The sequence below is a fragment of the Geotrypetes seraphini genome, chromosome 1, assembly GCF_902459505.1.
Source record: "Geotrypetes seraphini chromosome 1, aGeoSer1.1, whole genome shotgun sequence".
NCBI classification, from domain to species: Eukaryota; Metazoa; Chordata; class Amphibia; order Gymnophiona; family Dermophiidae; genus Geotrypetes; species Geotrypetes seraphini.
In genome coordinates this window covers 305,251,344-305,265,952 of record NC_047084.1, presented here as the reverse complement: position 1 = coordinate 305,265,952, position 14,609 = coordinate 305,251,344, and the positions used below count along the sequence as shown (strand labels likewise).

The 14,609-nt window shown below is 51.7% G+C and overlaps 1 protein-coding gene across 5 annotated transcripts in view; it reads right to left on the bottom strand.

Moving 5' to 3' along the window:
- Positions 1-14,609, bottom strand: part of AUP1 (AUP1 lipid droplet regulating VLDL assembly factor) — a 104,640-nt gene that overhangs the window by 51,061 nt on the left and 38,970 nt on the right. For all 5 annotated transcript variants that reach the window (XM_033955200.1, XM_033955192.1, XM_033955175.1 and 2 more), the window contains one exon: positions 2,742-2,814. In XM_033955200.1, the coding sequence (XP_033811091.1) occupies positions 2,742-2,814 (73 nt within the window). The remainder of the gene's footprint in view (positions 1-2,741; positions 2,815-14,609) is intronic.

The window sequence follows — 14,609 nt, the reverse complement described above, 5'->3', positions numbered from 1 at the left end:
AGGAAAGCACTACAGTCAAAGATGCGCTGAGGAGAGAGCAAATGTGAACTTTCCGCTCCTGCTATTACTACTACTACTACTATTTAACATTTCTACAGTACTGAGGGGCATATGCAGTGCTGTACATTTGACATGTAATAGATGGACCCTGCTCTGAAGAGCTTACAATCTAGTTTAGACAGATCAGATATATAGGAATAAAAGCTCCTTGCAGAGAGAATGATAGAAGGACACAGGCAATTTTACAGTGAGTGGGAGTTAGGAGTTGAAAACAGCCTTGAAAAAGTGGACTTTTAGCTTGGATTTGAATACTGCAAGAGATGAAACCTGATGTAATGACTCAGGCATTCTGTTCCATGCATACGGCACAGCAAGATAGAAGGAACGGAGTCTGGAGTTGGCAATGGGGGAGAAGGGTATGGTTAGGAGGGACTTGGCCAATGAATGGAGTTAATGGGGAGGAGCATAGGGGGAGATAAGTGGGTCTGCAGAGTGAACGCACTTGTAGGTCAGTAAAAGGAGTTTGAATTGTATTCAGAAATGGATGGGGAGCCAGTGAAGTGACTTAAAGAGGAGTAATGCGAGTATAGCGGATCTCGCAGAATATAAGTTGTGCAGAATTTTGCACCGATTGGATGGGAAAGAGACGGTTGAGCGGAAGATCCGAGAGAAGCAAGTTGCAATAATCTAAACGAGGTGAAGAGAATGTGGATAAGGGAGTTTCGGTAGTGTACTCAGAAAGGAGAGGTTAGATTTTGGTAATATTACAGAGGAAGAAGCGACAGGCTTTAGCACTTTATTGAATTTGAGCAGTGATGATGACCCCGAGATTGCAAGCTGATGAGACAGGGAGGAGGAGTGTGTTATTCACAGAAATAGAGAACGGGGAGAGGTGGGTTTAGATGGAAAGATTAGGAGCTTGACCTTATTCAGTTTTAGATGGCAGCGAGACATCCAGGTGGCAATGTCAGATAGGCAGGCTGAGACTCAGGTCTGGAATCCTGTAGAGATATCTGATGTGGAGAGGTGGATCTGGGAGTCACCAGCATAGGAGGCGATACTGAATACCATGGGAGATCAGTGCACCGAGGGAGTGGGTATATATGGTGAAAAGTAGAGGTTTCAAGACAAAGCCTTGAGGTTCACTGATTGACAGTGGGATAGCAGTGGAGTATCCCCCACTGCATAAACTGAAATTGCGATGGAAGAGATAGGAAGAAAACCAGGATAGAACAGAACCCCGGAATCCCAGCAAGCAACAGTGTATCGAGGAGTAGGTGGTGATCAACAGTATTGAAAGTAGCAGATACATCCAGAAGGATGAGGATAGAGTAGAGGCCTTTGGATCTGGTCAGGAACATGTCATTAGAGACTTTAGCAAGGGCAGTTTCCATGGAATGGAGTAGGTGAAAGCCCAATTGAAATGCATCAAGAATAGCTTGAGACGAAAGGAAATTCAGGCAATGGCAGTGAAAAGCACGTTCAGGTTGCTTGGTTAAGGGGAGGAGGAAAATGGGGCGATAGTCGGAGGAGGATGTGGGGATTTTTGAGGAAAGGTGTAACTACAGCATGTTTGAAGACATTGGGAACAGCTGAAGTGGAGAGAGTGATAGACTGAGGATAAGACAGATAGGGGGGACGACGACAGTGGGAGAGATAGCACCAAGTAGGTGAGTGGGAATCCAATCAGAGGAGCAGGTTTGGAGGAGGAGAGATGTGCAATTTCATCTACAGTAATTGCAAAAATATGGCAGTGGTTGAAGGGAGATTGGCAGAATGGACAGCTGGAAGGGAGGGTGGGGGGAGGTGAGCTGGTTGAGAACTCAAGATGAATCTTGTGAACCTTGTCGTAGAACTCTGCCATTGCCTGGGGGGAAGTGAAAGGGGGATTGGAGGTGAGGGAACTGCGTAGACAGTTGAGTGTGGCAAAGAGACGGCGAGGGTTAGAGCTAAGAGTTAGTTAAATGGGCATAATATTCTTGTTTGGCAAGTGAGAGGGCAGACTGGAAGGATGTCAGCAGGAATTTGAAGTGCATGAAGTCATCATGTATACGGGATTTAAACCAAAGATGTTCAGCAGATCGGGCACAGGACGCAGGTAGTAGATGTTGGAGGTCAGCCAGGGTTGGGGGTTTTCACGACCTGTAAGGAACGCCATGGGAGGAGCGAGGGCATCTAGAACAGAGGAAAGAATGGTGTTGTAGGAGAATACAGCTTCAATGACAGACTTGTATGACATAATAGTTGAAGGGAGGGATGAGACAGTGGTGGAAAGGATGCTAGGGTCAATAGCTTGAATGTTCCCAATGTATAGGTAGTAATTAGCCAGGTCTTGGGTGGGGAAGGGCGATGAGTTGTGAATGTTAACAGGATGATGGTCAGAGAGGATCAGCTCAGGTGCAGAATTTGGTGGTAGAGCAGTTGAAGAAGATGACAAGGTCAAGGCAGTGGCCATTCTGGTGCATAGGGTTAGTGGAGCACTGAAAACAAGAAACTGATGGGTTCATGTACTGCCAGGTGGGAAGGCACTTGTGCATATGTGGTATGATGCAGCCAAAAGCTACTTAAAAGATACATAATGCTAGGAGGCATCCACACTAGGCTCTATTGGATGACATCACCCATTTGTAAGAAACAAATATTCTGCTGGTCCTCAGAGTAGTTTTCTATAGTTTGTCTACATGGCATAATATAAAAAAGTCAACTCTGTTCACATTGTCCCTCCTAGATTCTATACTCACCACAGCTAGGAAGGGTCTCTGGGCCTGCAATGCTACTGGTTGAACAACATCCAGGATTGAGAATTGCCAGGAGCTGAAAAACATTTCCATTTTCAGAAAATGAAAGTAGTATGGTTGCTTTAGTAATATGCATAAAACTAAAGGAGAGAGAGAGAACAAGATGTACTATTAATTCTAGTACTACAAAGAGTGCTCTATCATTGGACCCAGCAGTGCCACATGTGACAATGTACCTCACCCAAACTTCCAGTAATGCCAATAGAAAAAATAAAAGCAGCTAAACAGCTTCTCAGTTACACACTGAGAGCTGTGAAAAACTGTGCATTACAATTGTATGTTGAGCTTTGACACACAAGTTCCTAATGCAAATGCTGAATTAAAGTGTTAGTCCTGATGTAATAAACTAATTGCATGCACTGTGGCATTATTTAAAAAAAAAATAAAAAAAAGATGTTTGCATCCTGTCACAATAATCTGCCACCTTTTTCTGCATTAGACATTTCTTCTCCCTTCCTGTTAGTTTATGACTACACCTAGCCCCTTGAGCTTAATGGCAATATATCTTAACAGTCTGATCTCTAGCAGCACTTTCTGACATACAGTTAGAGACCAGGTGCTGTCATTTTGCAATATGGTAGTACCAGAGGCAGGGACAAGTAAGTATATATTATCCCTGCCTCCTGACCAAGATGAACAGGGACCTTTTCCAGTCAGGGTTATGAGGTGTGACAGGCTGTATTTCACGCACCTTAAATGACCTTTTGCTCTCTTGGGCCTCGATGCACAATGCTCCAACATCACAGTAAAAACAAAAATACCATGGTGAGAGTGATTTTTCTTGACCGGGTGATCTCAGGAAGGAGAGAATGGTAATCTACTATAATAAAATGCTAAGCGCGCATGCGCACTCTTACCGCCGTGTTCCCTGATCTGTAATTCCGTGGTCGGCAGAGTGCACATGCACGCTTACCACGCAACTCTCTCTCTCGCAGCGGCCTTGCCAGCTCAGGAACACTCTCAATTAATGTAATGTAATTTATTTCTTATATACCGCTACATCCGTTAGGTTCTAAGCGGTTTACAGAAAATCTACATTAAGATTATAAATAAGAAAGGTACTTAAAAAATTCCCTTACTGTCCCGAAGGCTCACAATCTAACTAAAGTACCTGGAGGATAATATAGATGTGAAAGGTAGAGATAGAAGAAAAATAAAATGAACATTTTAACAATACAGTATTGATCTAAATGCTTTGGAAGGTATAAGAGAGGAGAGAAAGGAATAGATGCAGAAGGGGGAACCGTTGAACAGTAGAGCTCTGGAGAAATTTAAATGATAGAAATAGAACAAAACAAGGACAAAAGGCAAAACAGTAGATAAGATTAAAGATAATTCATAAGTTGGAAAGAAAAAATAAAAATAAAACTTGTCTTCAATCCACGGTTTCAACGTCATTGATGAAGTGGAGCAAATAAGTTTAGGAGGAGCGATGATGTTCCCAGAAAAAGGGCTTCTTCAGGGAAGAGATTTGACTGACAGTCCCAGGATGCCCATGTTTCCTCCCCTGCGATAGTCTCCTATCCATGTATTCATTCTCACGACACACTGCCAGTATCCCAACCGCCATCCTGAACTGCTGCTCTAAGGAGGCTGCCCCAGATGAGGCCCACGGTGACTGCATGATTTCCTCCTCTGCGGGAAGCCACCCAGTGCTGATAGTCGGTGTGTGCTGGTGCCACTGGAGCTGGGGCTGACAGGGGACCCTTGCCCTGCTGTTCCTGCGTTCACCGGCAGGAAGCTCTGGAGAGAAGCCGGGCTGATGGACGTGGCGAAAAGCACTGCACCGACCTCGGGGTGCTGAAGCCATTTCCTGTCTCAGGCATTTCGTTGAAGCCAGCGCTTCCTAAGCCCCCGCTGCCGCAGCTCGGCAGGTGACTCCCGGTGAGCTTCAGAAAGATCCTGGTTGTGGCTTGCAGTTAGGCAACGGCGGCGGCGATGACAGCGGCAACACCATAATGGTCTCCATGCCGGAGAGCCCGTCTGTCATATGCGACAGCATCCCGCCAGGTCTGTTCAGCCTCAGCTCACCGCTGACAAAGTTCATTTTTTAGTTCAAAGCCGCTGCCGCGTTTCGACTCCTTCCCTCACTGTAAGTTCGCTGCCGTCATCACCCCCTTTCCCTCCCCCTTCCCAGCGCACACGAACCCCCATTGACCCACCCACCGCGAGACGCACAAACTTCCCTGCTCCAGCAATGGACGCATCACACTAAAGATGCTGCTTCGCGGCCTTCCTCGTGCTCTGATTTCCTCTGCCGCATTTCTGATGGCAGCGTCTTTAGTGTGATGCGGCCACTGCTGGAGCAAGTAGGTTTGACGGTCGTCTAGTGGTCAGTGGGGTCGCGGTCGCGGTTAGTAGGGTCGGCTGCACGGCGGCGATAATGGCGGGGGGGGAGAGGGTTCTACTGCACAGGGGATGGCTGGCAGGCAGGTTGGCTTCAGAGGGTGCGGGAGGGACAAAGTATGGAAGGCAGTGAGGGGGGAGAGCAGGGAAGAGAAGCTGCTAGAATGGGGGAGCAGGGAAGGGGTGCTGCTGGACAGGGGGAGCAGGGAAGAGGGACAGGGGGAGCAGGGAAGAGGTGTTGCTGGATCAGTGGAGCAGGGAAGAGGGACAGGGGGAGCAGGGAAGAGGTGCTGCTGGACCGGGAAAGAGGGACAGGGGGAAAAGAGAACAGGTGCTGCTGGACAGGGGGAGCAGGGAAGAGGTGCTGCTGGATAGGGGGAGCAGGGAAGAGGGACCGGGGAGCAGGGAAAAGGTGCTGCTAGCGGGGGTGGGGAGAGAGTTCAACTGCACAGGGGGATGGCAGGCAGGTAGGTAGGCAAGCTGGCTTCGGAGGGTGGGGGTGGGACAAGTCTGGAAGGCAGTGAGGGGGAGCCTTGAGGCTTTTGCTGAGTCGCGGCCGCCTCTGATGATGCAACTTCCTCCTTCTTCAGAGGTGGCGCGACCCATCAAAGGACCCAAGGTTGCCTTAGTGAATCGCTGTGCTGGCAAGTACGGAGAGCTGCTGGGAGGGGAGAAAGCCACTGTTGGAGGCTGGGAAGCTGCTGGGCAAGGGGAAAAAAAGGGACAGCTGCTACTGGACCTGGAGGGAAGGAGAAGGAGAGATGCTGCTGGGAGAGGAGGAGGGGAAGGGAAGACAGTTACTGCTGGACAGGGGGAGGAGGGAAAGAAAAAGGAAGGAAACAGCTTGCGCTGGCGATTAGAGGAGGGGAAGGGGAGAGACAGGAATGAGAAAGTAGAGAGATGGGAAGGGGATCAGCAGAGAAAGAGAGAGGGACAAAGATGCTAGATCTGGTTAGGAGACATAAAAATGAAGAGAACAGTGAAGCTGGAATGAATCATGTAAAAAGGAGAGAGGGGGGCTGGATGGAAAGGGGAGAGGGGCATAGAAAGAAGACAGATACCATATGGAAGGTGGAGAGGGCAGACAGTGGATGGACGGGGCAAATGTTGGATTGAAGAGACAGAGGGCAGACGCTGGAAGGAAGAGAGTGAAAAGAAGATGAAAGCAGAAAACAGACAAAAAAAGGTACATAAGAACATAAGAATTGCAGCTGCTGGTTCAGACCAGTGGTCCACCATGCCCAGCAGTCCACTCACGCGGCAGCCTCTGGTCTAAGACCAGCACCATAGCCGAGACTAGCCCTATCAGCGTGTGTCCTTGTTCAGCAGGAACTTGTCTAACTTTGTCTTGAATCCCTGGAGGTTGTTTTCCCCTATGACAAACTCAGGAAGATTGTTCCAGTTTTCTACCACTCTCTGGGTGAAGAAGAACTTCCTTGTGTTTGTACATAATCTATCCCCTTTCAACTTTAGAGAGTGTCCTCTCGTTCTCCCTACCTTGGAGAGGGTTAACAACCTGTCCTTATCTACCAAGTCTATTATTCCCTTCAGTACCTTGAATGTTTCGATCATATCCCCTCTCAATCTCCTCTGTTCGAGGGAGAAGAGGCCCAGTTTCTCTAATATTTTGCTGTATGGCAGTTCCTCCAACCCCTTAACCATCCTAGTCGCTCTTCTCTGGACCCTTTTGAGTAGTACCGTGTCCTTTATTATGTACGGCGGACCAGTGCTGGACGCAGTACTCCAAGTGAGGGCGCACCATGGCCCGGTACAGCGGTATGATAACCTTCTCAGATCTGTTTGTGATTCCCTCCGATCTGTTCGCCCTTTTCGCCGCCGCCGCCGAACATTGCGTGGACGGCTTCATCGATTTGTCGATCAGAATTCCCAAGTCCCGGACATCCTGTATTTGTGCATGAGATTTTTGATACTGTCATGCATCACCTTACACTTATCTACGTTAAACCTCATTTGCCATGTCGATGCCCATTTTTCGAGCCTGATTATGTCACGTTGCAGATCTTCGCAGCCCCCCTGCATCTTCACTACTCTGAATAACTTGATTTGAAATATATATCCTGATAGAGCTGGTGTTAGACATAACTGGGGACTGCAAAGCCCAGGCAGCCCAGGCTTAGGGCTCTCTTTGACCAGGGGGCAGTTGCCCTAGTTGCACTCCCCTAACACTATTCCTGCTATGTGTGACTGCGGTATTCTGTTAGCATGATATTTCTGTGTAGCATTCTGTAATAATTTGGCTTATTCAGTTTTCTTGACAGTAGAGGGGATATATGTGAAGGGGAGGGGGAGACAGGGGTTTTGTTGATCCTTGCTCTGTATTATTTGTATTTATAAAATGACAATTGTACAGAATATTGTTTCTTTTTATACTTTAATAAAATACATTCAATATAAAATCATAACTGAGGATTGTGCGGATGGGATCAGATGGTTTGTGAGGACCGAGCTCGCGGAGACGGGGCGAAAATGGGGTTTTAAAATTTCAGTCCTAGTAGTTTGCTGGTCCACAAAATAATTTTTTTTCCCCGCCGGTCCATAGGTGTAAAAAGGTTGAAGAACACTGGCTTAATACATCATTATCTCCCAAGCAGAGGAGAGAAGGAATAGAAGCTGGGTTTCAGGTCAATACCAAAAGATTCCTCCCCTACCATAAACAAAATCAGTTCTTTTTCAGATGCAGTCCAAACACGAGCTATTTGTCAAATTGAAAAAGCACAGTTACTTACCGTAACAGGTGTTATCCAGGGACAGCAGGCATATATTCTCACATGTGGGTGACGTCATCTACGGAGCCCCGGCGCGGACAGCTTTTCAAGCAAACTTGCTAGAAGTTTCAAGTTTGCACACTGCACCACGCATGTGCGTGCCTTCTGCCCACTAGAGGGCGCATCCCACCTCGTGGTCCTCAGTTCCATAACTAGCTTAGAAGCCATCCCCGGGGAGGTGGGCGGGTTGTGAGAATATATGCCTGCTGTCCCTGGATAACACCTGTTACGGTAAGTAACTGTGCTTTATCCCAGGACAAGCAGGCATGATATTCTCACATGTGGGTGACCTCCAAGCCAAACCAAAAAGGGCAGGTGGGAGGATGGCAATTTTAAGAAAACAGATTTTGTAAAACTGACTGGCCAAACCGGCCGTCACTCCTGGACAGAGTGTCCAGACAGTAGTGAGAGGTGAATGTATGAACCGAAGACCAAGTGGCAGCCTTACATATGTCTTCCATCGGGGTGGAACGGAGGAAGGCTATCGAAGCTGCCATTGCTCGGACCTTGTGCCCCGTGACTCGACCCGGGGGAGGAAGGCCAGCCTGAGTATAGCAAAGGGAGATGCACGCCGCCAACCAGTTAGACAGAGTGCGCTTGGAAACTGGGTGCCCTAATCGATTGGGATCGAAGGACAAGAATAATTGCGGGACCTTCCGATGGGACTTGGTGCGTTGAAGGTAAAATGCCAACGCCCTCTTACAGTCAAGCGTGTGAAGCGCCGTCTCGCCAGGATGGGAGTGGGGCTTAGGGAAGAACACAGGAAGGACAATGGACTGATTGAGGTGGAAATCAGAAACAACCTTCGGGACAAACTTAGGATGGGTGCGGAGGACCACCTTGTCATGATGGAATACGGTGAAGGGTGGGTCCGCAACCAAGGCTTGTAGTTCCCCAATCCGCCTAGCGGAGGTGAGGGCAATCAGAAACACCACCTTCCAAGTCAGAAATTTCAAGAGGGACTTGTTGAGTGGCTCAAAGGGTGGTTTCATCAGTTGAGCTAAAACCACATTCAAATTCCATACGACTGGGGGAGGTTTGAGCGGGGGACAAACCCTGAGTAATCCTTTCATGAAGCGTGTCACCAAGGGATGGAGAGACAGAGGGCGTCCATCCAGGTGTTGGTGGAAGGCGGAAATCGCACTAAGATGGACACGCACCGAAGTGGTTTTCAGGCCAGAGCACGACAAATGGAATAAGTAGTCCAGAACCGAGGGTACCGGGGCCGATACCGGGTCCAGGAGGAAAGAAGAGCACCAGGTGGAAAACCTGGTCCATTTCTGCGAATAGCAAAGCCTCGTCGAGATCTTGCGGGAGGCTTCCAGCACTTCCCTCACTGATTGAGACAGGTCCGGAGGGGTCAGGGAACAAGAAACCAAGCTGTCAGGTGCAATGACTGCAGATTGGGATGTAACATGGATCCTTGATTCTGAGATAGCAGAGAAGGACCGACAGGCAGAAGAAGGGGTTCCCTGGCGCTGAGTTGGAGCAGTAGGGAGAACCAGTTCTGACGCGGCCACCGAGGAGCTATGAGAATCATCGTGGCCGTGGACGATCTGAGGTGTACCAACGTTCGCATGATCAGAGGGAAAGGAGGGAATGCATAGAGGAACTTCCCGTCCCAATCGAGAAGGAAGGCATCCGCCTCCAGACGATCCCGCGAGTACATCCGAGAACAATATAGTGGTAGTTTGTGTGCCTCCGGAGAGGCGAACAGATCTACCTGTGGCGTTCCCCAGCGAGCGAAGACCTCGTGCAGAACTGCTGAGTGTAGAGTCCACTCGTGGGGTTGCAGGAGTCGACTGAGTTTGTCCGCCAGACAATTCAGTTCCCCCTGGATGTAGACCGCCCGGAGGAAGATGTTCCGGGAGGCCGCCCACTCCCAGAGGCGAAGGGCCTCGGAGCAGAGGGGCCACGACCCCGTTCCCCCCTGTTTGTTCACATAGTACATTGCTACTTGGTTGTCCGTGCGGACGAGGACCACCTGGTCCTGTACTACGTGAACGAAGGCTCGAAGTGCTAGGAAGATGGCCCGAAGCTCTAGCACGTTGATGTGACAGCGACGGTCCTCCGCCGACCACAGGCCCTGTGTGCGAAGACCGTCGAGGTGGGCTCCCCACGCGTAGTCCGAGGAGTCCGTGGTCAGAACCTTGCGAAATGGGGGAGTGCGAAACATTAGTCCCGTGGACAGATTTGAAGAGTCTGTCCACCAACTTAGCGATTTCCGCAAAAGCGGAGTCACCGAAATGAGGCGCGACTCCGGATCGCACTCCTGGCGCCATTGTGATGCGAGTGTATACTGAGGGATCCTCAGATGCAGCCTCGCAAATGGCGTGACGTGTACCGTCGAGGCCATATGGCCGAGCAGCATCATCATGCGCTTGGCCGACACCCTTGGTAGTTGAGAGACCTGGCGGCTCATCCGTACCAAGACTTCCAACCGTTGGGTCGGAAGGTAGGAGCGCAGGCGCACCGTGTCCAGCACCGCACCTATGAATTGAAGAGACTGAGCCGGCCTCAACTGAGACTTTGGAAAGTTTATCTCGAATCCGAGGGTTTGCAGGAAGGCAATAGACTGTCGGGTCGCTGAGATAACCTCCTCCCTGGTCGGGGCTTTGATGAGCCAGTCGTCCAGGTAAGGGAACACGTGGAGCCCGCGAGACCTCAGGGCTGCCGCCACTACTACCATGCACTTCGTGAATACTCGTGGGGACGCGGCCAGGCCGAAGGGCAGGACTCTGTACTGGAGGTGTAGGTCTCCCACCTGGAATCGTAAGAATTTTCGGCAGGTGGGGTGCACCGGGACATGGGTATATGCTTCCTTCAAGTCGAGGGAGCACATCCAGTCCCCTTCCTCCAAGAGAGGATACAAGACCGGGAGAGATAGCATTCGAAATTTCTCCCTGGCCAGGCATTTGTTGAGCTTCCTGAGGTCGAGTATGGGGCGCATGTCCCCGGTCTTTTTTGGGACCAAAAAGTAACGGGAGTAAAATCCCGTCCCCCACTGGTCCTTGGGGACCGGCTCGACCGCCCGAAGCTTCAGGAGAGCTTTGGCTTCGGTCAGAAGGGTCGGTAGTTGCGACCGGTTGCCCCAGGCTAAACTTGGGGGACTGTCCGGTGGTGAGGACACAAAATTGAGCGAGTAGCCTTCGGAGACGATCCGGAGCACCCAAGCGTCTGAGGTAATCGCGGTCCATGCCTTCCGGAAGGACCGAAGACGCCCCCCGATAGGAAGGGGTTCTGGTGAAGGTGCGGAGGGGAACCCGCCCCGTCCGCTCAGCCCGTCAAAAGGAAGGCGCGGGCTTAGAAGGGCCCTGCGCCGGGGCTTGGGTTTGTCCCCCTCTGCCTCGTTGAGAGGAACGTCTCGGAGGCGGTCTTGAGAAGGACGGGGTCGACTTCTGGGGGTACCGGCGCGGCGGAGGCCGGAAAGGTTTCTGTGGCGGGGGCCTAGGTTTGGGGCGGACCAGGGATGCTAAAGAGCGTTCCTGTTCCGACAACCGTTTGGTCGCCGCCTCCAAAGACTCGTCAAATAACTCGGACCCCACACAGGGCAGGTCTGCAAGACGTTCCTGCAGGTTTGGGTCCATGTCGAGGGTGCGAAGCCAGGCCAAGCGGCGCATGGCCACTGCGAGGGCCGACACCCTCGAAACCAGCTCAAAGGTGTCGTACACTGAATGGAAAAGGTACAACCGCAATTGAGACAGGTTGGACATAAACTTATCGAATCCTGCTCTTTTGGAGTCCGGTAACGAGTTCCGATATTGAGGAAGGTCCTTCACCATCCCACGCAAGTAGGAGGAAAAGGTGAAGGAGTAATTTAGAACTCTGGTGGCCATCAGAGTGTTTGAATAGAGGCGACGGCCAAACTTGTCCAGGGTCCGCCCCTCCCTGCCGGGTGGAACCGCCGCAGAAACCCGTGAGGGCTGTGATTTTTTAAGGGCAGATTCCACCAGGAGGGACTGGTGGGAGAGCTGCGCCTTATCAAACCCTTTCGGGGGAATCGTCCTATACTTTGATTCCATTTTTGACGGGACAGACGTGCCTGTAAGAGGGCTCGACAAGTTCTTCAGCCAGGTCTGCAGGAGGACACTGTTGAGAGGGAGTCTAGGTACCTCTCTAGGGGGAGTGGGAAGGTCCTGTTCCTCTAGAAATTCCTTGGAATATTTGGAACCTACCATCAGGTCAATCCCCAGGGCTTGGGCCATGTCCTGGACAAAAGATGAGAAGGAGGACGGCCTAGCCTGGGGGGACGGGGTTCTCGACCGTCCCACCGAGGAGCGGGGGGAGGCCTCATGGGAATACTGAGGATTCCTAACCGATCCTGAATCCCAGGATCCTCTCTCCACGGCCCTCGAGGGGGAGGGTGAAATCATCCTCCTAGGGGAGTCCCTGGGGGAGGATCCCGGGGTCCGTGGGGTCCTCTCCCGTTTCCTCGGCGAGGCGGCGCGGGAAGACTTTCCCCGAGGTGAGCGGAGGAGCCTCGGATTATCGAGGCGCAACTCCGACACCTGCAGCGCCTCGCCCCCGAACGACGAGGAACGATCGCGCCGAGGCGAGCCCCGGGGTCGCTTAGGCTTCCTCGATCGGCGCCTCGTCCGAGGTCGCCTCGAGGGCGAGGCGTCCGGGGAAGATCCCGAAGCCGAGGAGGAAAGTCGGCGCACTCTGCGGAACTTTTCTTTTGGGCGGACACTGCGCTCAGGAGGCTCCCCCGAGGTCGAGGTCCGGGGCGGGGCCGAGACCGAGGTGGACGGGGCCGCAATACCCGAGACCGAGGTCGCCGAGGCCGGGGCTCCCGAGGTCGAGGGAGCCGAGACCGGGGCCTCCGAGGCCGAGGGCGCCCCGGCCGAGGTCGACGTCGCCGGGCCCGCAGCACGCTGCAGCACTTCCAGGGCTCCCGACAGCTCCGATGAGATCAAGGCTCGAAGGAGATCCTGGAAGGCCGGAATCCCCACGAAGGTGGGGAGTTCCGAGTCCGGGGCACACTCCCTGGAGGGCGACCTCGGTCTCGAGTATTCCCTCGGGGTGTGCGGAGTCGAGGTCCGATGCGGGGCCGGGGTCGACCCACCCGCTTTGGCCTGACTCGAGGATGGCTTCTTTGCTGAAGGGGATGGAACAGAGGACTTACCCGAAGCTGGCTTCGATGACGACGGCTTCGAAGATGAGGGCCGAGGCGACGCCGAGGCCCCCGAGGACGCCGAGGCCGAGGTCAAGGCCGGGGCCGAAGCCGGGGCCGACGTCGAGGCCTTGGGCGGCGCGTCGACGGCGAACAATTCCGCCATTCTGGCCTTACGGCGACGGAGGGCCCTGTTCTGGAAGGTAGCACAGCGATCACACGAGGCTGTTGGATGTTCGGGCCCAAGACAGACAATGCACCACCGGTGAGGGTCGGTGATGGAGAGTAGTCTCTCACACCGGCTGCATTTCTTGAATCCCGTAACAGGACGGGACATCGACGAGAAAAAGAAGAAGGCCGGGAACGACCGACGTTCCCCGGCTCAGGCTTCCGGGAGCCCCCGGAGCCCAACGAAAAACAATTATTATTTTTTTTTTTTTTTTTTTTTTTTTGTAAGACGGACGAAAAATAAAGCAGCACCGCGATTAATCCGATCAATAAACAAACTAAACGCGGCAGCTAGAAGGCAAAAACACTGGAGCTCAGATCCACAGGGCTTTCTTGCTCCGCGGAAAAATTTGAACTGAGGACCACGAGGTGGGATGCGCCCTCTAGTGGGCAGAAGGCACGCACATGCGTGGTGCAGTGTGCAAACTTGAAACTTCTAGCAAGTTTGCTTGAAAAGCTGTCCGCGCCGGGGCTCCGTAGATGACGTCACCCACATGTGAGAATATCATGCCTGCTTGTCCTGGGATAATACTCCTCCACAAAAATAACATTTAGCTTAGTATCTTGGTTAATAAGCCTTGCTTATTTATAAGCTTGTTTCAAAATTCACTTGATATCCATATTGTTGGAACTGAACAATACAATTATTTAGAACATATAAATCTAGAACAGAACAACAATATTTAAAGATAAAACTCTAAGCGAGCATGCGCACTTCAAATGGCGTGATCCCTGCCTCCATAGTGCCACAAGCACAGTAGGAGCCTGAGGCAGTTTGCGACACGTGCCTCGGTTTCCCTAGTAACGTTCCTGCCTCTATCTCCGACGCTGACTGACTTCTGATGGACCAGCAGCCGTGGGGCATTTGCTAGGCCGGCCCACTTTGATAATACAAGGCGGGCCGGCCTAGCAAAATCCTTGAGGCTGTCTGGCCTAGCAGATACTGGACAGGGAGCAGGTAAGGGAGAAGGGGTACTACTGCGACTTTCCTGCCTCAGGACGCAAGGAGGCAATACACAATTCTAGTGCCCAATACCGCAATAGAAAAAACTAGATCCAGGCTCAATCCCCAGCTCACAGCATCAACAGTACCCATGGTCTCCATTTCATTTCAGGAAGGGAAGGGCAGAACAGGAGCTTCCCACATTCAAAAGGCAAAGGAAGAGGCATTGCAGATGCTGGTCCCCTGCCGCCCAGAAATTCATATATGGCTGACTTGGCCCAATGCCCATATGGGCTGCTTCCTCTCCCTTCCGACAGCTCAGAAGGCTACAGCCTCCAGCTATTCTCGGCACCGACTGCGTAGAGAGGGGGAATAACAGTCGGCAAACCAAGCTG